This window comes from Phascolarctos cinereus, unplaced genomic scaffold (genome assembly GCF_003287225.1).
Source record: "Phascolarctos cinereus isolate Bilbo 61053 unplaced genomic scaffold, phaCin_HiC Scaffold_726;HRSCAF=1367, whole genome shotgun sequence".
Taxonomy (NCBI): domain Eukaryota; kingdom Metazoa; phylum Chordata; class Mammalia; order Diprotodontia; family Phascolarctidae; genus Phascolarctos; species Phascolarctos cinereus.
In genome coordinates, this window is record NW_027556098.1 from 219,481,644 (window position 1) to 219,506,044 (window position 24,401).

Genomic DNA, 24,401 nt, shown 5'->3' on the forward strand with positions numbered 1-24,401 from the left:
TGTGAGGCGCCCGCGGGAGGGGCCGGCCTAGGGTCCCCGTGGACCCGAAACCGGGGAACTGTGGCGGGTCGTTGAAATTCCCGTGTCAACATAAGGCTTTGGGTTGTGCTTTTGGGTGTCTCTTTCTACCACCGCTCTTGTCTTCGGCTCCCCGGTTTCCGGGGCGGGGTTTTTCTTTCTCTAGTTAAAAGGAAGGCGGCTCCCTTTGAAGTTGTCTTCACAACACGAGACTTCCTGAACTGTTTTTAGCTTAACCCCAGCTCGTTTAGAAGCGATAAGCAGCTTCAGAAGTTATTTATCCCTTTCGTCACCGGAATATTCCTGTTAACATGTGAAGGAAATGTTACTGAACAGTTTTGTTCGTATTCCGATTTTCGGATTTTTGGAGTTTCCTGCTCAGGCCATCAGGCATTTGTCTTTTCCAGCAAGCCTACAATAGGGTCATAGCAAAAACGGAACGTCCCAGACGTAGGTGTGTTCGACGCGTTTCGGTAGGATGTACACTCAGAGAATTCTTTTTAAGGCCAGTTACTGAACACTCAGTTATAAAAGGCATGTTCACTCACCAAGTGAGGAAAACCGAAGCAACTACACTTTTCTTAAAAACACAAACTTTAAAAATGAGAAACACATTGCCAAATTCTTTTTGAGATGTTAGAATGTGCCTGGGCACACCTTGTACCCACACCTATGACTATAAATTATTTCTTGGAGGGATGGAGGAACTCTACAAATTAAGCCAAAGAGGCAAAGAACACAACGTGAATGTGGTTATTGTTCAACTGTAAAATGGGGATAATAATAGCATCTACCTTCCAGGGTTGTTGTGAAGATTACAAGTTAATATTTATAAAGGCCTAACAGTGGCTGGCAAATAGCGGGCACTTAATAAATGCTGTTTCCTTTTTTCCTTCCATTTTCACCTATTAGGCTTGCTTGATGTTCACTTTTTAGCCAAGACTAAGAGAGGGAAATAATGGTTAGTTTACAACTCTTTTTCAAAAGATCATAGTTTTTGAACTGGTAGAATCCAAGCACTTTATTTTATGACAAAACCAACAAACCCAGAGAAGTTAACCAAATTGTTCAGAGTAACACAATTACTAAGTATCTGAGATGGAATTTGAATCCAGGTCTTCTTGACCCCAAGTCCAGTACTTTTTTTTTAATTCTAAGGACAAAGTCAACAGTTTAGGTTTTTTTAAATCCTTTCCTCCCTTAAAATATCCTTAAAACAATACTCAGAGTAGGAAGACTTGCCTACATTCATTAAGGTCACACAAACAACATATATCATGTAGGATAAAATTTAAAGCTTATATGTCTTTCCCTTTTATCAAAATGTGAATAATTTGCACTTTATGCTTTTAAGTATGGTTTTATTCCTGTATTGTGGTTAAGTCAGTTGTTTTGTTGAGACCATTAAGTTTATAATTAAGATTAGTTTGAAAATAACTAACACACATTTATTAACCACCTACCAGTGTCAAAAACTGTGCTTAAGTGCCAAGAACACAAATGCAGAAGTGAAACCCATTTGACCCCAGAATCTGTCATTTTACCTCTAGTTTCTGATACAGCTAATAATAGAAAGGAAACAGCTAACTAAGAATACTGCCATTGTAATGGAAGAAATGAAGAAAGATGCTTTCGGAGAAACCTAGGAAAACTTGTATGAACTGATAGAATGAAGTAAGCAGAACCAAGAGAAGAGTTTATACTATAACATTAATACTGTGGGGGCAGCTAGGTGGCACAGTGGATAAAGTGCTGGGACTGGAATTGTGAAGATTCATTTTCCTCAGTTCAGATCTGGCCTCAGATAGTTACTTAGCTGTATGACCCTGAGCAAATCACTTAACTTTGTTTGCCTCAGTTTCCTCATCTGTAAAATAAGCTAGAAAATGGCAAATCACTGTAGTATCTTTGACCCAAATGGGGTCATGAAGAGTTGGACAGGGCTGAAATGACTGAACAGCAAAAATCAATACTGTAAAAATGAACATTTTGACAAACTTAAGAACTCTGATCAAGGTAAAGGTCAACCATGATTCCAGAGGCATGATGACCACCTCATGACAGAGAAGTGATGAATTAATATCTGGAATGTTCTCATTTTTGGATGTGGTCAATGTAGGAATTTGTTTTGTTTGACTATCTTATACGACACAAGGGTTTTGTATTTTTTTTTCAAGGTAAAGGATATGGGAGGGGGAAAATGCTAGATAATTGAAAGACAAAAATTTATGTTAAAAAGTGCCCCTTCTATGTGTCATTAATGTTTCGTCATGATCTGAAGATGAAGAAAAATTGGAATTCTTGGAGTTAGAAGCTGGAATAGGCTCATTTATTTAAAAAAAAAGGCAACACAAATTAATCACTCATTTTAGAATTTTAGAACAAATAATTTCCATTATCGTCAAAGTAGAGCCTATATGAGTTACCCTGTACAATCTACAAAAATGTAGTTTTCAGACTTATTTTATTTGAAACAAAAATTAAAGTGAACATGTTTCCCTTTGTATCTTTGGTGAATTTTGTCACCTTGTATTTTTTAATGTAATAGTTAAGATTGCTTACTTTTGTTCCTTCTCTTTGTAGAAACGAATACTCCAAAAACAGTTTGTTGTTCAGTTGTTCCAGTCATGTCCGACTCTTTGTGACCCCATTTGGAGTTTTCTTGACAAAGTTTTCTTGGAGTAGTTTGACATTTCTTTCTCTAGCTCATTTTAAGATAAAGAAACTGAGGCAAAGAGGATTAAGTGACTTGCCCAAGTTTTACAGCTAATTTCTGAGGCCAGATCAATCTTCCTGACTCCACCTTTGTGCCACCTAGCTCCAAAAGCAGTAATTGGTCTCAATTTTCTCAGCTAAGACTAAAGGAGTTGGTAGGGTTACGGTCTTGAGAAGAACATTTAGAACATCCCTTATGGACAATTTGATGAAGCATTCCCACCGTAATGAAGGTAAATCAAAAGGCTCTCCTGATTTGTTGGTCTGGGGCTCAATTCCCATGAAACTGGGCATGTTCTAATTAATTCTGTGGGTGTGGATACATTCTTTGACACAGCCTGAAATTACTTGAACTTTGAGACAACTAAGCAATCCCTTATTGGTCCTCATGTTGGGGGGAAGGGGGAACTGTGAAATGATTGGCAACTGAATCTTGAAGAGCTGTCCACTCAGTAAGCTAAAAAAAAAAAAGAGTGGAGAAGGACCCCATTTATTCCCTCCCCTCTTTTGAACATATTGACTGAGATTCTGCTAACTCTCCCTTGAATTTTCAAAAAGGGGAAAAGGAATTTTCCACCCCCAGCTGTGAGCACATGGCAACAAGAACATGTGCTTACCTAGAGTGCTAATTGCCCAAAGGAAGGTGTTTCCTGCAACTTTATGGAAAAGGAGCACTACCAAGAGAAATTGCCAGAAGAATGCCAGAGATGAAAGGAATAAGAAAACTCAAGCCATGCCCTGGCTTGCCAAGAAATCCTGACTTGTGAATTCCATAGACAGTGTAGGAGAAAATGGAGGAGAAAGTGAAGTATCTCTTCATTAGTAACAAAACGCGCCTTTACCTAATAGGTAATGGAACGTTGTCTCACTTTTTAAACATTTGTTAATGCACATTCGAGACTCTTTTGTGTTTTAAACATTTCTTTTTGTAGTGGAAGAAATAAATAGCTATCAGATAGCTACTTTGAAAAAGGAGTCTTTTCTATAAGGGACCTTATTAACCCACTTTTGGGGAGACACTAGTTAAGAGCCATTGCTAAGTTTGATTTAAGAGCTCTTCCCCAAAAATTTGCGGTGAGGGAAGTTCCCAGGGAATCCAAGAAAACCTGGTAACTCCTTTCTCCTGGCTCCCCCAGGCATGAATCCAATCCTCTAAGTGTGACTTGTGGGAAGGGGTGTCCCCTAGTCAACTGTCTCCAAACAGCAGTGAGGGATGAATTAAAGTTAGTTAGCATATACATATAATGGAATTCAGCAAAGTTAGAGAGAAGACTGTGAGAACAATGCTAATCATCACTGCAGGGGATAGTGGGTAAGTGGGTATATGGGCCCTACATGTTTGCAGTTAACAAAAACAGGAATTAGAAGTTAATATATGATTGAGTGGAACAGTAAGGGTCTGAACAGCATCAGGGAGTAAGGAACAAGCCTTCTGGTTTCACAAGTCTGTAAGATGAGAGATGTGTCGTCAGGATAAGCCAAGTTTCAGTTTCTGAGTTTACATAGTTTTTTTAAGAAGCAATAAAGTTTCAATGAAAATTTGTTTATAATGGGAGATGGGGCAGAGCCAGAGGCTCTATAGAGGATACCAGAAGAGGATAGGGAATGATGCTAGTAGTAAGGATTAAGACTGATCAGGATGAGAGGGTTAGCAAGAAAATGAACTTGTGCCTAGGACAGGGGTAGTTTGGGATGTTATATTTGAGAGGAATAAGAGATTAGCAGACTTAAAACTTGAGGAACTAGTTATGAACTTAACAGTAGACAGAAAAAAATGTATACTTAAGAACTAATGTGTTTTGGAGAAGCTAAATACTAGTATGTCTTTAAGTAAAATAAGTGCCATGAGAATTGGAAAGTTTTGATAGCACCATGCTATTCTCAATGTCTGGTTTGATTTTACTTTCATTTTAAAAACTAAAGGACAAATTTAAAAATTTTGATGTGTAAGGGTTAGCCTGATATCTTAACTAATTAAGAAAAGGTCTCAATAAATCATAGGTCTTAACAAGAACTTTCCAGCTTTTAAAGGTCTGGAGAATGTTTGGACTTCCCATTTTCCCACTGCTGTACTAAACACTGTCCCCAGACTATCAGTAGTATTTACATTGGGAGCCAAGGACAGACTGGACGTGTTCTCTGTAAGAAACCCAAAAAGAAACCATGCCATGCCTGAGGGGGGACGCATCTTGGATACCCCATGAATAGGAAAAAAAGGGCTTCCATTAATCAGGAACTGTTACCCTTTTGCCACACATGCACTCTTAAGGTTGAGCTCACGTTTCCCTGGACCCTTCGTGTACTTGAAGAAAACCATGTCACAGAATTTGGGGGTTTTTTGTGTCAACTATTGTCATACCACCTTAGTAAATGCCCCTTTCTAAAATTTACTTTAGTTGATTTTCAAGTGTTAATGTTAGGGGAAACTCACCAGTGGGGGCTCAAGACAACAGCATTAGCCAATCACCTTTCCTCACCCCACAGGTGGTATCCCTCAACCTTGAAGGAAGATAGTAGCTAACCAAGCTCTGAAGACCAAACTCATGGAATGAGAGTTAATATTAGGATCCTCAGAGCTTACAAGGATTATAGATGCTTAAAAGATAATAGTAATTTAATAATATTAAATTAGTTTCACCATTTTAATATTTTTTAAAAATAGAATGATTATTATGAGGAAGATGCCTCACCTATTTTAGTAAAACTTTAATTCAAATTACTAATTTGGAATTAATGATAATTCAAACACAGCTGACATTTACCTTTATTCAATCCTTTCTTCAGAGTGCAAATTAAAAACATAAATAAGATTTTTAAAGAAAAGACAAACTTTTAAAAAGTACTTAGTAGCACAAACTTCAAGCATCTTCAAGCACTTCAACCAGTTTTTAAAAAATGTATAAACAACTGATATTACTGAGAAACATTAACTTATTTAACACCTACTATTGCAGGGAACAGTTGATAGGCACTGGGGAAATAGAGGTATAAGACAATGTCACTGCCGTCAACATGCTAATAATCTGTCAGGGAGACAGGATGAATACATTAAAAGACCACAGAATCATTGATTTAGATCTGGAAGGGGCCTTAGGAGATCATCTAGTCTAGTCCTCTGAATAACAGTACAAACTAGCACTGGATTTATTACTACAAACTAGTGCTAGATGAGTGGTCTAGACTAGTGGATCCAAACTTGTAGACTGCAGGGGAATTAATCCATAAAAAAGCAAATATGCCTAAATAAATAAATGTCTCGCATATGTACACAATACTATTTTAAATGTATGTAAGTGTTGTTGTGATTAATAAAATAAAAATTTCAAATATTAGTGAATTCATAGAAAGCTTTTTTATGATTATATACTTTCTCAATCAATGGATACTAATCAAACTACAATAATGTGGGAGTCTGAAATATTTTAACATTCAAAAAAGAAATCTTAATACTCTAGAAGGATTGTAAACCTCAAGTTCCAACAATAAACATTAAAGAAATTTAAAGAAGAAATGATCACTGAGAGTAAGGATAATCAAGAAAGGCATACAGAGAAGGCAGGATGATTTAAACAAGATCTTGAAGAACTCTAGATGAGAATTTAAATAGTAATACCATGCAGAAGGCAATTACAAATTCACATCTGTTTTAAAAAATATATTCCTAGACAAGGTCGACTTGGTAAGTCTAGAGTCTCTCAATGTTTCTGTATTTCTTTGTTGGACTAGATGATCTCTAAGATCCTTTCCAGTTCTAACATTGCATTCTATTCTGTAACTAATACTTTTTACTAATTCAGACCAAGCTTAAAATAATTCCTCTTATTTCAGGGGTGTTTTTTTTTAAACTGTGAATATGGTCATTTATTTCCAAAAGAAAAGAATTCAAGCATTTTAAGACTTTTTTTACTTTAGTGCTTAAAATTTAAACATATACCCTAATGCAGCTTTTCTTATTATCTGTTTGAAAGAAAATGAATTGGTTGGGTGAAGAATACCAAGGTTCCTTCCAGCTCTAAAATACATTCTACATAAAGGTAAATATTTCTAATCAGGGATGATACTGGGTATTTTTTTTACATGCATAAACTATAGAAACCTTAACTTTGTTTGCACAAAGGTTCACATTTGTTAAAAAAAAAAACTTTTGATACTTAATACAAAGTCTATTAAGCAATTTTATTCTACTCTCATTTTTCGGTTTTGCCGTCCTTTCAGAATTAGGTTGTAAACTCTTAGGCAATAACTGTTTTATAAAACATTGTTAATACTCAGTAAATATAAAATAATAACTATCAAGTCACTTGAAAAGATTATACAAACTGCATGAGAAAAAGAAAACTAGAAAAGATGATTGTATCTAGTTTCATGTCACATTCCTCAGTACTTTGAGCTTTAAATATTTCAAAAAATATTTAAAAATTGTATAGAGGTAGAAAAGATTTCCTCTATCCACTTCAATCACCTGTTAGATTGTACTTTAATGTGCACTACCCATGACCCTAAGGGCAAGAACTGAACATCAATTTCACAGTATGGTTCTGATGTCTTACCAACATCAATACTGTGATGAGGAGATGGAATGCATGATTACAAATGTCTTTAACTTCCTACCATTTATTTTGTAGCTGTCCGAGTAAATATTAAAGATAATGTTACTTTTGAAAAGTATAGGGTGCCGTGTAGTATAAACTCCAGTGTCCAAACAATATTTTGATACCAAATAAGATTCTTTATCTATTGGTACGCTGCTAAGTGTGAACTGGTTTTTTTGTTTTGTTTTGGGGTTTTTTTTTGGTTCTACTTAGTGGTTTTCATAGATTGCATTATACATTATACACAGAAACACATCCATGTGAACGCATGGCACTAGGAAGATTACCCACTATTTCCCATTTATTAAGTTCAGGATCATATTTTTCAATGCTCTGAAGATATGTTCCTTTTGAGTAGGAATATCCACCAGTTACATAGATACATCCATTCATGATGACGGCACCACACTCCATTCTCCTTTCCATCATAGGCGCTATCTCTGTCCATTCATTTTGTTCAGGATCATAGCATTCTGCAATTGTGGTTTGTCCACCAACAAGATATAGCTTATTTTCTAATGGAATTGAACACAGTCCATATTCTTTGAAAAGGAAAAAAAGAAAAAGAATTTTAAAATTGTAGACAAAATACATAATGCTACAGCAAATTAATGAATGGTTATCACACACATTTTAAAATTAGCATACATATCAGACTACCATATTTTTGTTGTTGAATTGTTTCAATCATTCTGACTCTTCCTGACCCCATCTGCAGTTTTCTTGGTAAAGATACTGAAGTGGTTTGCCATTTTCTTCTCCAACTCATTTTACAGTTAGATGAGGAACTGAGGCAAACAGGGATAAGTGACTTGCCCCAGGTCACACAGCTAGTAAATGTCAGAGGCCACATTTGAGCTCAGGAAGAATCTTCCTGACTTCAGGCCCAGCACTCTATCCACTGTGCCACCTAGTCTAGTACATATCACCTCAAAATATGTTTGAAACTTGTTCCAAAATATAGCACCTGACAGTGCTATGGGCTTCCACCCTCATTCCACCTCTCCAAGAGTTGCTTCCATAGTCCACAAATATTATACTTAAACTGAATCTTCAGAGTAACAAAGAGAACCTGTATATGCAGAACCCTCTTCACTGAATTTCCCCATAGTCTTATTTTGAGTTGGCATTTATTTTTAGGATATGTCATAAGCACTGCCTTTTCATAAGGCACACATGGGGGCTAGATGACCTCTGTAGATAACTTCCAGCTTTAACTTATAATAAACTTGGAAGTTGGCACAGCAATAGCCCATCTGCGTGGTAATAATAAGGATCATAGACTCTTCTGGGTGGCAATAAGGATCACAGATTCATAGATCAGGACTGGAAGGAGCTTTAGAGGGCCATTTAGTCTAACCCTCTCATTTTACTAATGAGGAGACTAAGGACCATCAAAGTTAACAGTGATTTGCCCAAGGTCATAAAGATAATTTAAGTGGAAAAGACAGGATTAGAGTCCACATCTCTGATCTGGTATACAATGCTCTTTCTACTGTATCATGCTATCTCCCCAACAAGCAATGAATGCACTTTAAAGGTCTTATTCTCTTCTTTAGACAAATATTAACATATCTATAACATACTTTGACTTCAATCATTGACTCTGGCTAGATATGAAGGCTCTAACCCCACAAAGATTTGGAGGCAAGAGAGTTATAAGCACAGGAAACCTAGGAGCAAATAAATGGATACTTGGCACCCCACTTAAGAAAGGACTCTTGTTCCCTATCCTCCATCACCACCACCACCACCACCACCACCACCACCACCACAAACCACAATAAAATCAATAACAGAGAAGCCAGAGAGTCCACTCTTTCTACAATCTTTACTTTTTAAAATAAATTAAAATTAAATTAAAAAATTTAAATTTTCTTTGAGTTTTAAGAACTAAAGGCAACATGAAGTAATAATAGAAGAAAAGGAAACACAAAATCCATTTTCACTGGTTTATATTTAATTCTTATAAACTGGTAATTTTCATGGGAAATTAAATATTTTAAATTAGAATATCTACATTTTCATAGAGAGAGCATGGCATTGTATATAAAGGGCTAACCTGGGAATCAGAAAGACCTGGTTGAAGATCCTACCTCAGACACCTAGTAGCTGAGTGAATATGAGCAAGTCATTTAGCTTCTACACATCCCTAGCAACCCTCTAAAACTCTAAATTACAGATCCCTGTTGGGGAAGAAATTTTCACACTTGTTGTAGGTGTAGATCAAAAAAGAACTTCTCTTTTACACATTCAACAATACTTATCTAGCTGCCTATTATTTAAAGGCAGTGTAGTAGGCACAGTAGGATATATAAAGATGAATAAGAAGCTCTCCCATCCTTTAGTAGTTTCTAATTAGAGATATATACAAAAAGGTATATACAAAAACAACCACAAACTAAGGCAATATATGATGATTGCTATACAATTAGGAAAAAGGTACAGAAATTCATAAAACAAAGAAAAGTGAGATCACAAAAATGTTTGCCAGTGTTAAACATACATTGAACTAGTATATTTTAACTGAAAAGTTAACATCTAGCCCAATATCCTAATTTTACAGATGAGAAGTCTTAGGCCCAGAGAGATTGTGACTTACCTAAAATAAAGTTTATCCAATGGTTGTTAAAAAGCAAAAAAGATTATAATATATCAGTGTAATATTATTTTGTCTTTAAAACTGCAACTATGAGAGATATAAAGAATATGAAAAGACATGAAATAATTCTAAACGAAGAAAGCAAGACAAGACAGTATATGAAACGACAACCATATGAAAATAACAAATGGAAAAGGGATCCTAAGGGACATAGAGTAAATGAGTTGTGCATATTTCTTCTTTTAAAAAATGTGAATGTAGTTTATATTTCATTGTTATATTGAGTTTTATTCTTTTAACTGGTCTTTTTTGTTTATGTTATGAAGCTGAGTTTCTAAGATGTAAGTGAGCTGACTAGAGGTAGTACCTAATCCATCAACATGTGGGGTACAAGAAGCCAACTGTGTCACACAGGCCACAGAGGAATGGTGGCTAAAAGCAACAGAGATGACAGTGCTGTGCCTCTCCTAAGACGGTTAAGGGATTAGGCTAAACTTAACTGCTGACTATTGACACATCTTTTGCTTCCATTTTATCACTGGTTCTTGAAATTGTATGCTGCCAATGCTGCCTGGCAAATGGGTAGTTGGGGTACCCAAGACACATTTTCAATGATTTGCTATAGAAAAGCAAGGATTAGAATCCCATTCTCTTTACTTACTAGCTGTGTGACTCTGTACAAGTCATTAAATCCCTCTGAGTCTCAGTTTCCTCATTTATAAAATAGGGATAGTAATACTTATACTGTATACCTCACAAGCTTGTTGTAAGGTTCGGATTAGATGATGATAATAAGAGTTACAATTTATATAGCGCTTTAAGGTTCACAAAACACTTTATAAACACCACTTTATCCAGTAACAACCTTGAGAGCTAGGTGCTATTGTCATCCCATTTTATAGATGAGGCAGACAGTAGCTAATTTACTTGCCCAGGGTCACAAAGCTATAATAAGTGTCTGAGGCTGGACTGGAATGCAGATCTTCCTGACTCCAGGTACAGCACTTTATCTAATGTACTACCTGGCTGCCAAGACCTTGTACATGGTGAAATACAATATCTACCTAGGTTATTATTATTCCTTCAGAGGCAAAATGTGTCTAGTAGTAATATTTTCTTAATAATTTTCTTTTTCTATATCAACATTTATGACCATTATTAACATTTACATAGTTGGGGATAATATTGGTTATTGTACTTTTCTGACTTGAAATAAAGGGGGAAAAAGTAACATTTTGTGAATTCAATATACATAAAAAAGATCAAAAGTAGAGTTTACTCTGTCCAGTATGGATTTTCTATAATATCAGGTGGAGGGCAGGGGGACCCAAATAAAAACCTTTTTTCAGAAAATAAAATCACAAGTAATGGTACTTAGAACACAATTTGTAAGCAGATCAGCAGAAAGGTATTAATCTGTAATAACCACAGCTGGTACAAGTTTGTGAATTTCAATTATCTTTTCTAGTGACCCATACAGAAAGAAACCTGTTGCCAAATGACAAATAGCTAAAAGCAATACCAAGTAATGTGGCTTTTCTATAACAGAAAAATTAAACACATGGTACAACTGTCATCATGCTATAGTTCGTAATTTCCCCTGAGATGCTCACAAAGGCACCAGTTAAAGTACAAAAGTGAGCATGGAAGGCAGACTCCTCCTCACAAGTAGCAAATATGTTCTTTATGTCTGTAAAGTACCTTACAGCAATCTATGCAACACCGCAGTAATACTTACTAAATATCTGCTGAACCACTAAATGTGATTAACAAATCAGGCATACAGTTTTTATCAGAAAGCGTACATTTTCAAAATGAAGTAATGACCTCAAGCTGCACTTAAACAAAAGAGCTGACAAATAAACTGCTTCTTTTGAATGTGCCAATAAAAATCAAGGCTTTAAAAGCATAGATTTAATAAATAAACTAAAATACAGATAACAAAAAAAGAACTTAAGAATGAAGGAAAAGCAAAACCATTAGAAATGTTTTAGTCACAGTGAAATGGAATGTGTATTTTTGTGATAGTATAAATCATTTAATAGGGGGCAGTTAGATGGCTCAGTGGATAAAGCACTAAGCCTGGAGTCAAGAAGACCTGAGCTCAAATCTGGCCTGAGGTACTTACTAGCTATGTAACTGTGAACAAATCACTTAACCTCTGCTTGCCTTAATCTACCAGAGAAGGAAATGACAAACCACTCCAGCATCTTTGCCAAGAAAATCTCACAGACATAAATATGGTCCATGGGGTAATTAAAAGTCAGTCATGAGTGAACAAGAAGAACCCATTTAAAAATATAACTGGAAATATTTGTTCAAGTAATTTAGATTCTAGTTTGAAGGATACTTTGATCACCTGAATTCCACTCAAGTCAATTCAATATTTATTAAAAACCTAAAATGTGTAAGGCAAGGCATCTGAGCAAACACTGGGTAGTAATTAGAGAGCCCCCCTCAGAGTTAAGAAGACCTGGTTCAAATCCCACCTCTGATACCTAATAGCCACATGACTGTAGGCAAGTCACCTTAACTCTAGGTGCCCCAGGCAACTCTCTAAGACTGTAAGTTGTAGAGCAGATGCCAATCCATCTGGGTGGAAGAAGGTTCTGTACCAATGAAATCACAGGTCCAGTTAAAAAAAATGGGCATGATACCAGGTACGTTAAATCCACCATACAAAGAAACATTTTTTAATCTATTATTAAACTAATCCATTGTTACACAGACATACTTTATGGTGGAGAGCACAAATTAGGCAAGTGTTTCTATTTACCTGGATGTGGACTAGAGGTAACCAGACTCCATTCATTGATGTCTGAGTTGTAACTCTGGACTTTATCATAAGTGCAGCTTCCCCTGTAACCACAGTGGCCTCCAATGACATAGATGATTTCCCGTAAGACACAGGCAGTAGCATTTCCCACACCTGTATGTTAAAAATCATATCTTTTTATCTCACCATTCATCAAACTGATCTAACACCTACTATATATAAGACACAAGGCTAAGTGTTGGAGAGGCTACAATGGTAAATAAGATACAGTCTCTGGTTTTAAGAAACTTAAGGGGTAACAGAAGATATAGCATAAGGCAAGCATAAATGCCGTAAGATAGGTTAAAAAGTGAATATTCCTAGAAGTTCAAAGGAGGGAGAAATCACTTTCAGAGCAGAAGTTCTTAATCTGGAGTCTGTGAACTTTTAAAAACAGTATCTTGCTGGTTTCCTTTTTAATCCTATTTGTTTTACGTATTTAAAAACGGTATTCAGAGAAGGGGTCTGTCAAAGGTTTCACTATACTGCCAAAAAGAGAATCTGGTAAAAGATTCTAGAGCATCAGAGAAGACTTCATGTAGGATGCAGTATTTCAGTTAGGGCTTAAAAAATGGATAGGATTTTTACAATTACAGACATAGGTGAGGGTATTTGAGTTAAAAAAAAAAGACTGAATAAAGGTGAAATAGGAAAGCAAGATGCATTTGGGAAATGTTGATACTGTTTAGATGGAACATAGGGAAAAATGAGAAAAAATGGCTGAAAAGGTAGGTTGGAGCCAGATTTGAAGGTGAGCAGTGAGGTGACATGTTTTAGAAAAGTTAATCAGAGGGTGGGCAGCAACGTGGTGTAGCGGAGAGCACCAGTCCTGTTTGGCCTCAGACACTTACTTGCTCTGTGACCTTTGGCAAGTCACTGAACCTGTCTGCCTCAGTTTCCTTATCTGTAAAATGGAGATAATAACCACACCTGCATCGCAGGGTTGTCGTGAGGACAAAATGAGATAATAATTGTAAAGTACTTAGCAAAGTGCATGGCACTATATGTTAGCTATCATTATTATTAAATATTATTGTTAATATATATTTTATGTGGTATATTATTGATTATTCTTAATGTGCAAGATGGATTAAAGTGGAGAGAGACTGGAGACAAAGATCAATTAGCCTACTAGAAAAGTCCAGAAGGTAGATAAAGAAGACTCAAACTGGGGACAGAATAATGGAAAGGAAGGCTCAAGTGATTTAACTTCTTGGAACCTTAGTTTTTGTATTTGTAAAATAGGGATGATGCTTTAATCCCTACTTCCCAGGCTTATTGTGAGAAAAGCTATCTGTAAACCATAAAAGAATGGGTTAATGTGAATTACTATTTTTATTAAAAAGACACTTTGGAATTAGACTGGGGAGGATGACGAGGAAGATAACTCCCAGGTTTCTTAACAAAATAGGGAAATCAAGAGGAGGAAAAGATGGCTTGGGGGAATAAAATGAGTTTAAGTGAGAATATTGGTTTAACCTATTAATTAATTTCTACTGTGAAATAAAAGACCTACAAGGAGGACCTTCATGAAGGATCAAAAACGTTTTAGGGAGTCATTTGTTTCCATAACAGCTAAGGATACATTGCTTAGTCCTGCTTCTTGACACATATACTACCTAAAAAAAACTTAACAGGACATGAAATAAAACAAATTATAGAAAATATTTCATCTTCCTTAGGGGCAAAGTAAGAAGCAAAAAATACAGCATGTGAACCCCTCAGGGCTGGGATGAGGCAAAGGTATGAATAACACCTAACAGATTAAAGTGTAACTATCCATGAAGTATTTCAATTTTATCCAGGATAAAAGGAATGAAAGTTATTAGTCAACTGTTGGTGAAGCTTTGGAAAGGCCATGGAGTCCCTACACAATGTCAACACATTATTTCAACATTTTCTTTTATGGTGAATAAAGAATCAAGTGAATTTTTAAAATAAGCTAGAAATGTGCTTTCTCCCTTCTGTTCTGATTCTTCTTTCCCAACGTGACTAATGTGGAAACATGTTTAATATGACTGTATATTTATAGCCTTATCAAATTGCATGCCATCTTGGGGAAGAGGGTAGGGAGGGAGGGAGAAAAAAATTTGGAACTCAAAATCTTATAAAAGTAAATGTTGAAAATTATCTTTACATGTAATTGGAAAAAATAAAATACTATTAAGTGGGGAAAAAATAAGCTAGAAAGCCAACAACAAAACATACAACCTAATCAGAAATATATGCCAAATTATAAAATCACATTTTGAAATCACAAAGAAACACAAATAAGCAGAAAAATGCTCCAGATTTCTAATATCTCCCAAAAATGACATTTCAGATTCCCTTGCATCTTCTATAGGTGATAGGAGATGGAAACAGCTAACTTAAGCCTGCAAGGTACCAAAAAAGGACATGGATTTTTTTAGCCTGCTCCCCCTCTCCTTGCCGTAACCAACTTACCCTCTCCCATATTATAAAACATTACAATACTCCTAAGCCATGTTAGAGAGTAACAAATATTTTGAGAAGGAATTTACTTGTATATTTGAGTATGAGTGATAGTCTCTGAATGCGGGAGGCATTTCTGTCCTATAAACCACTTTATCAAAAGATGTGTGTCAACCTGATCTTTCCTAAAGAAAAGAAATTTCCAGACATAAATCAAGCCTCTTGGCTGACTGTAATGGGCCACAACTGGACAGGTTTCCACACTCTCTTTAGCTCCTTAGAAAGAACAAGAAAGTGGAAGAGGGGAAACACCTGAGATGAAATAATGCAAATTTGCAAATACTTGCACTGTGTCCATACAATTTGAAAGCTGTTCTGGTGAAGTACCATAGCACCAGTTTTAAAATTAAATATTATATTTTTATGAATAAGAGGAAAGAAAAATCAAGCATTTTATTATACTTCCTTTGATATAGCAAGAAAGTTATTTGCCCATCCCTCCCCCATTCCTAAAATTGAATACTAACAGCATACCAGGCATTGTACAGGGCATAGCTTTTGCTCCCAAGACTTTACAGTGATTACATAAATGAGACATCACCAAAGCAAATATGAGAAAAGTTCTGATAAAATTTTCGTTATACTCTGTAGGAGTCCAAATAACTAGACTATATCATAGTAAAAAAAAAGAAATAATAATTTTGAGGAAGGATGGAGACAAAACCCATAATGCATTTAGAAAATAAAAGACCATCAGTTTTTAATTTAAAGGAAACTGATCTGGTATAGCAGTAAAGAAGGGAAAAGTTTAAAGAGAAAGTCATTTAAGAACAAGAAAAAAGTTAAATATTAAATAGTATAATATAATATAAAATAACATAAAATAAATGTGAAATAATATGAAATAAAATAATATAAAATAAAATAAAACCATTTACATTTCTAATTTTGTCCACCAACTTTAAAAATTATTAGGAAGCAAAGTCTGGCTAAAAAATGTCAGTAATGGCTTTCTGATTCAAAAAACTCGTAAGATAGCACTTTTCTATATTTAGTACTGGAATCATAAAAATATTATTTGGGGCATTCTATGCTACATTGTGTATTCTACTTTACTTCTTAGATAAAAGAGTGACGCCAACCTCAGTAACAGGATACTTGAGACAGTTATCTTGGGCCTTGCACTTTCACTGAAAGAACAGGAAGGCTGGTTCAAGTTCAAAAGGCCACAAAATATATAATATACAAAATCTGTACATACCTTTAATCATATTCGCAATAGGAATCCATTTCTTTTTTAAAGGATCATAGAACTCTGCTTCTTCTGCTGGTGCTCCTTTTCTGTAACCTCCCAAGGCATAGACACAACCACTTAAGGTAACTGCACAGTGATAATATCTTGCATTGAGCATGGGGGAGCCTTCAGTCCATTCATCAGTTTCACTATTATAGATCCAGACAGAGTCAAGGGCTTCTATGTTATCTGTCCTATAACCACCTGTAACATAAATGTTGGGTCCCAAACTTGTAACACCATAGCTTTCTCTGGTATAATCTGGTATTTCTGCTCCCTGAATCCAAACATTTATTATAGGATCCCATATGTGAACCTCTGACAAAGGATGCCAATAATAGCCTCCAATAACATACATAGTGGCTGTAGACCTCTGGGAAACTTCCTTATGCATAGGACTTAGAGCATTATATATTAAGGCTCTTAACTTGTTTTCAGTTAGCAGGTGTCTTCTCTGAAGACTCAAAGCAGTCTTCAAGTACATCTGATCTATATCTATTTCTACATAGCTTAGGAGATCATAAATGCCTTCGATTCTCTTTTCCACATCATGTGCTGTCCATTTAATAACTGGTTCTATGACAGTTTCTTCTTTCCAAACACTTAGATTCTTTCTGGACAAAATAAAGAATAATTTTTCACTGCTGATTTCAAGAAATTCTTCTTGTTGCCATACTTCCTTGAACCTTGATAAAAGCATCCTTCTGGATTCCTTCTCTAATTCTGGACACACATGAAATTCTGCAAAGGAATGCATTCCTATGCAATTATCAACATCAAGGTGCCTTACCAAAAACTGCTCACAAGCTTTCTTTACAGGAAAAAATTGTAGTAAGTCTGCTGCTTCAAGGAGGCTTTGAACATTTCTTTGGGTTATTCTGATTTGTGAAGTGTATGCATAATTTATAAGACCTTCTAGAACTTCATGGTGGATCCCAGGGAGTTTTATTTTGTTTTTAAACTTTTCTTTCATGTCAGCTGTGAACATTGCTTTAAAATAATTGCTGCAGGCAGCTAAAACAGCTTTATGACAATGGAAGATACCACCTGAAGGACACTGAAGTGTTATATCAGTAAATAATCCATCAAGGTAGAATGTTCTAAATGCTTCTAAGAAATCCAAAGGATGAGAAGGATCTTTGAAAAGATAGACATAGTCTTCTTGCCCTTTAAGTGCCATTGCTGCAAAAAATATTAAACATATTCATTTAAAATTCTGCAGATAACCTTAAATTATAAATGCTGTATATTCTAATCCTTATAATGATTAAGGCTGACTGTAGTCCAGAGGCCTCACCTCAACGAATTACAGTAATAATGCTAAAACAACTAACAGTACCCAGAACAAATTCAGAGTGCATGTTGTTCTGTAATGGTAATGGAATATGGTGGCCAATTTGTAAACAGGCACAACATTCAGCAGTACTATGCGAACCTGGATGCAAGGATGTGAAACGGGCCACCAGGGTCATCCAGAAACGTCCATTTGCCACTTTCCCCTCCAAAATGTCAAACAAACAAATCCATACAAATTGCCTTCTAGAGAGCTGTCTCAACAAAGAAGGCACTGCCCGAACACTTCGCATTAGTAGGGGTCTGGGGCCTTTTAGGGGGTCGCTCCCGGAGAAGCCTGGGGGAGGGGGTCGCTGCTCCCCAAACGCGAGCTCAGTTGTTCCTCCAGCCTTTTCCACCAGCTCCGAGATTCCTTTTAAAATTCGATCACCCCGGGAAGGCGCCGGTCAAAGGGCAGCCTCACAAAGCGGGTGGTGGGGGCGGTGGAAGGAAGAAAGAAAGAAAACGTGAGTACAAAGCACCCACAGACCTCTCTGCAAGCCTGGCTCGTCTACGTCACCGGCCCCCCGCTGTGGAGTTCCAATTCCCCTTCTGGGTAGTGGAAACTGAGGCAGCCCAGCCCGGATCCGGGTCCCACTCCCTCCACCCCTGCCGCGGAGTTACAGCTCCCTTTCTGGATGTGGAAGGAGGCAGCCCAGCCCGGCCTCGGGTTCTCCCCCCTTTTTTGTCCCCCCCAGCTGCGGACTTAAAGCCCCCCTTCCAGGACGCGGAAACTGAGGCAGCCCAGCTGTGCTCCCCCCAGCACCCCCTCCGCGCTCGCGCCCCCGCTTCGGGGAGGTCCCTGGGCGCCGGGTCTTCAAGCGCTTAGAGCGGCCCCCCTCGCCTCCCGGCTCCCAAGCAGGTGCAGAATCAGGAGCGGGCTGAGCCAGGCGGGCGGCCCGCGAGGCCCGGGCCATTGTCCGCCTCTCTTCTTCCCTCGGGGCGGCGGGCTCGCCGAAGGCTCGTTCTCCCCTCCGAGGGGGCGTCCCCGGGCTGCCCCCGAGCAGTCCCCCCACTTACCGCGAGCGCCCCCCCTGGGTCCGGGGGCTGCGCTGGGGGCCCGGCGGACTAAGGAGACGCGGACGCTGAGGCGAATGCGGCGACTCCTCCCGCCTCTCTGACCATCTTTGGACCCGCGCGGCGGCGGCGACGGCGGGGGCGGCGGCGGGGGCCAGCCAGAGAGCGAGCCCCGGGGCCGCTCCTACTCTGGTGCTTCGGCTGCTCCCCCGGCCCCTCGACCAAGCCAGCCCCTCCCCCGCTGTCACTCCCGTGACACCCCCCCCCCCCAAGCACACACAGGCTGACAGCGGAGGCTGCAGCCGGGGACGCCGGGAAGGTGCTTTGCACCCCCCGCCCCCAGGCGGCCGGGGGATGGCGTCCCCAAGGGCTCAGTCACGCACGCACCCAGCCTCCTACAGCTAAAAAGTCCTCCTGCAGAGACCCCGGGAAAGGCAACCTCTCTCGGCGCCAGCGAGCCCTGATTGGCTCCCCACGACCCAGGCGAAGCGGGGGAGGGTCGAAGTAAAGATCCAGGGAGAGGGTCTTTGCCCACCCCGCCCCCCTGTGCTAGCGACAACCCGCCCAACCCCGACTCCTTTCAGCAAAACGCCCCCACGTTCTTGCGCAGGGCTGAGCGGCTGGCACCCTAGGCAGCAGCCTCAGTGTCGGAGCGGCACACCAGGGGTTAAGCTGGAAGCCTAGAGGAAGAACCTGGGGCAGCCAGGGCCAGGGCCAAGCTGTTCTGCTGCCTCGACTCCACGGTCCTTCTGGAGCGCGAATAAGCCGAGCAGGAGCACCCCCAAGTTCTGTGATTTTCTACCGATTGTACACTAGCCTGCCCCGACCCCTGTGCATATTACAGACTGCGTCCCACCGGGATGCCTGTGAGCTCCCACGATCACGGAATGATTAATTCTCTTCTTCCCACAGGAGCCAATCCTTAGCCTAGAGATAGAGGGTCTCCCTTCCTCCAGAACAGATGAGAACTGAAGGAAGGCCAGAAGCACTCACAGGCAAGCTGGACCCCTTTGAAAATTACATGTTGAACTGATTATAGACTTTAAAAGACAAGCAAGCTTTACATTCTCAGTTTCATATGCTGTGCCCTCCTGTTCCGCAATATATAGAAATACTCATTTTATTTGGTATTTGTGAAGTTGAGAGTTTTTTAAAAAATTAAATGAAAATTTAAAAAAAAACTGGTGGCAAGTCAGCAGTGCTTTGTTTATATGAAGCGTTCTTTGGTGTGTGACTGGAGTTGCTGTTTGCAGAGCCTGTTGATTTTCTGGGCTTTCTGATTCTTCACATTGTCTCACACATAGGAGGCACTCAATAAACGTTTGTGGAATGAATGAATGAATGAGCTAGGGCTGTTCCTCAAGCGGTTTCCTTTTCAGGTTGCCGTATGCACCAGGTTGAACTCTTTGCTTCTATGGTTTCCCAAAACATCAGAGCTATGACTTATTGTCTGAAGTGTTGTGTATGTGTTTAGTGTTTGTCCTGTACACTTGTACCTGCAGTTACTCTGCTTCAGCTTGCCAAGAGCAGTTGCTTAGGTATCCTGGCATGAATCATGTTACTTCTTTACACCTGCTGCCCAAGCATACCTGGGCTTCAGGAAAAGTAGCTTCAGAGCTCAGAAATTTTACATGTTCGGTGACATCATTACTAGCAATACTGTTTTACCATTTTATGATAATCAACCACTCATAAGTAAAGCATCCAATCATTTACCAAGTCCTATTGAGTTTATCTCCACAGTATATCTCTTTCATTTTTCTCCTCCTTTGCACTCCCACAGCCACCACCTTAGTTCAAGCCATATTATTTCTTGCCAAAACTGTTGTATAGTTTCTAAATTGGTATTCCTGCCTCTAGTTTATCCACTTCAAAACCATTCTTAATGGGTATCATATTGCTTGTCTTCTCAATGGATTGGGAAGAGGTGGGAGGGAGGAAATAAATTTGGAACTGAAAATTTTTAAAAATGAATGTTAATTTAAAAATAAAAGGTTCAATGGTGCTTCACACAACAGTGTTTTAGAAAAAACCATCAAATTTGGTGTCCTGGAATTCGAGCCCTGCACAACCTAGCTCCCATCTAAATTTCCAGCCTTATCTCACGCTATTGCTTCATATGACATACTCTAAGTTCTAGCCCACCTGTGTTCCTCAAAATCTCCTGCTCAGGGGGCAGCTAGGTGGCACAGTGGATAGAGCAACAGCTCTGCAGTCAGGAAGATCTCAGTTCAAATGCAGCGGCAGACACATAACCCTCACTAGCTGTGTGACTCTGGGCAAGTCACTGAACCCCAGTTGCCTCACCATGAAACAAACAAAAAGACTCTGTCTTAGGGGGCAGCCAGGTGACACAGTGGATAGAGCACTGGCCCTGGAGTCAGGAGGACCTGAGTTCAAATTTGGTCTCAAACACATAACACTCACTAGCTGTGTGACTCTGGGCAAGTCACTTAACCTCAATTGCCTCACCAAAAAAAAAAATCTCCTGCTCATACTTGTCTGAAGGTTCATGCCATATTGACACCACACTGTTGGTCATTTGAGAAATGTTTGTTGAATTTAAATTCCATATAAGTACTGCTGGCTTTTGTTTTTCTAAAACAAAAACTTCATCAGTACATCACTAAAATGTATTTCTCTGGATCTCACACATTTTAAGATACTACTGAGAAAGAAAACATGATTAGTGTCTGACCATCTGGACTAGTAGAGCAATGTCTGATGACCATCTTTCTCCCATTTCAACTATACCAGTCCTGTTCTTCAGTTTGTGGCTGCCAATAGTGTGTGCAGGGAGGGACCTGTCAGTATTCATAGATCACATCACCAGTCTAAGTTGATCATTTCTAAGTTCCTTATGACAAGTTAGTTAATCCTCTTGGGCTTCCCCAATATTCCCTAACTAGACTGCATTATTTGAAGCTGGCAGAGGAACAGTCAAGAATGTTGGGTTGCTGTCTAGTGACTAGAATAACTGCCATGTTGTCATGGCATAGAAATTGTAAGGTGGGATTTAATTATGGTGTGTGATGTTGCAAAATGACGTGCTATTTGTTGGGGACGACTGTATATGCAAAGCACTGGGGAAACAAAGATGACTTGGTCCCGTATCTGAAAGAAGTAATTACGTAGTATAGGAGATAAAATGTACATGTGTATACACATACATATATACACATATATGTATATAACAAATACAATTAAGTACATAGGAAAGCTCAAAGTAGAATGAGAGATTTGAAAGGAGGGGTGACTCAGCTGAGAGAATCAAGAAAGACTTCATGGGGGAGGTAGTATCTAATGTGGACCTTGAAGGAAAAGTAGGATTTCAGCAGGAAGAGAAGCAGGGGGAGTCTGTTCCATACAAGTAGGATGGCATATGTAAATACATGGAGAAAGAAGAGGACAGAATGAGATGAAAGAAATGGCAAATTGTCCAGTAAGATTGAAATGTAAGAGCGTGTAAAGGGGAATAGGACAAAATAAGATTAGATAGAGGAGACTGAAGTTTGATTATGAAGGTCTTTGAATGCCAGGGTGAGGAATTCGTACTTGTTTAGGAAATGAGGTTCTCTGCAAAGTTTTACCCTTATACTTTCAAGTAAAATGTGGATGATCCTGGGCTCTTAAAGGCTCTGGTAGGTGCCATCAGTAGACTAGAAAAGCTTTGAATATAATTCAGGTAACAGTCTGAGTCTCTTTTCTGAGGACCAGCCTAGCTAAGCATGGCCATTAGGCTAGCTACTTGTTGATGAATTTTTTTGGCCATGGCAACACATGACATTAAACAAAGTCATAAAGAGTCCCTCAGTCCTATCTGGCTCCCTTCAACTTTTTAGATGACAGTGGCAGGCCTAGGGGAAAAGGGGCAGAGGTTCTAAATGGCACCTCCTGTTTAAACCATGTATAAACTTTGAGTTAGCTATTGATTCTCTAAATTGTGAGAGCCTTACCCAGTGACCATTCAGTGGTTGTGCTACTAAATCATATCAGTGTTGGTATTCTCACTATAAACAAACAGAAAGAAATTGTTTATTAACTGGCTGTCACTAAACTGGGAAAGAAACTGCAGCTAAATGTCTTCAGGGGAAAAATCGTTGGGCTCTGATTGCACTGAGTACCAAGAAACATCACAAAATAATAAAATTGATTATATCTTAAAAGTTGGGAAATGACTCATCACTTGTGTGATATCTTTCCTGAATCATCTGTCTGTGCACAGTAGGACCACCAACTTGTTAGAGAAAAGATCAAAGTTAAAACAAAGCTACATGAAAGAATAAAAACAAGAAAAGGATATAGCATGCAATTAAAACAATGCAACCTTGACCTATTCAAACTAGTTGTTGAAAAATAAAAAATGGGTGCTAGGTTCGAGAAGCACTGAGTCACAGATCATTTCACACAGAAGTTTAAGCAATGTACTTACCATATTAGGGAGGAGGGAAAGCAGGGAGGGAGAAGATTTGCACCTCAAAGTGTTATTAAAAAATGAATGTCAAAAATTGTCTTTGCATATAATTGGGAAAAATAAAATACTATTTAAAAGAAAAAAAATTAGTTTAAGCAATGTAAATCAATTGCCAGAACAAGGACACAAAATGAACCTAAAAATGCATTAGGCAGCAAACACTTGATAATTACCAAAGAGAAAACCAGTCTCTGGTAATATTAGTTTAGAATATGAACTCATTTGTAAAAATCTTACAAAGATTAACAATGGAAGATTATGAAATTACCTTAAAAAAAAAACCCGGATCTGGAATAAAGATGTCTTAAGGGAAATGTCTGGTTAATGGTCTGGTGATGTGATGAGATAAATCTGACAGCCTCAGTTTCTCAGTGGTCTCCTTGAAATGTCAGGAGCAATCAAGGAAGGCCCCCACCATGTTTGATGGACCCCTGGGAGCAAATTTGTGGGCAGACAAGGAGAAGAGTCAAACAGGATGATAATGATATAGGCAATCAGCATGATTGAAGGGAACCTCTACATCAGTAAGATCACAGATCTGTTTGGATATTTGAGGCAATGAGCACAAGAGGAGATGTGATCAGGCTTGAGCATTAGGAATATCACTTTGTCAGTGGTGTGAAGGATCAATAGGAAAACGAAAGATTTAGAGGCAGGGAAACTACCTGGGAGGCTATTACATTAGGCTAGACAAAAGATGATGAAGGTCCATAGTAGGATGGTGCCAGATGCAAGAAATATTACAACAGAGGCAAAATCAACAGGATTGGATAATTGATCTCATTTGAGGGGGGATAAAGAGGTAATAGTCACTGATTACTTTCTTGGTAACTTGAAGAATGGGAGAACTGAAGCGTCAGCAGAAATTGGGAAGTTAGGAAAAGGGCCTGGTTTTCAGGTGGAGAGAATGAGTTTAATTTTGTGCATGTTGAATCTCAGTTATAAATGGAACATCCAATGCCCATTGGTATGTGGCATGTGGTATGCCCATTTCACAGAAATGGGGCCTCTCCTTCTAAGGAGAGTTTACAACTGGACATATAAACTTGGGAGTTCTCTGTATAGAGTGATAATTGAAATCATGATAGTGGATAGATTGCCAAGAGGGA

At 38.5% G+C, this 24,401-nt stretch overlaps 1 protein-coding gene across 1 annotated transcript; it reads right to left on the reverse strand.

Moving 5' to 3' along the window:
• Positions 1–5,479: 5,479 nt before the first annotated feature.
• Positions 5,480–19,042, reverse strand: KLHL23 (kelch like family member 23). Its single transcript, XM_020990926.1, has 4 exons — positions 18,822–19,042; positions 16,437–17,651; positions 12,704–12,856; positions 5,480–7,867 (listed from the first exon to the last, which is right to left on the reverse strand). Exons 2-4 carry the CDS (start codon positions 17,647–17,649, stop codon positions 7,557–7,559), a joined length of 1,677 nt encoding a protein of 558 aa, XP_020846585.1. The 5' UTR covers positions 17,650–17,651; positions 18,822–19,042; the 3' UTR covers positions 5,480–7,556.
• Positions 19,043–24,401: the final 5,359 nt, after the last annotated feature.

Excerpts from the sequence above, each read along its gene's own strand:
- KLHL23 (XM_020990926.1), bottom strand. The coding sequence starts at position 17,649 with ATGGCACTTAAAGGGCAAGAAGACTATGTCTATCTTTTCAAAGATCCT. Across the intron at positions 12,857-16,436 it reads TATTGCGAATATGATTAAAG|GTGTGGGAAATGCTACTGCC; the intron begins GTATGTACAGAT and ends TTTAACATACAG. Across the intron at positions 7,868-12,703 it reads TACCTCTAGTCCACATCCAG|AATATGGACTGTGTTCAATT; the intron begins GTAAATAGAAAC and ends TCCTTTTCAAAG.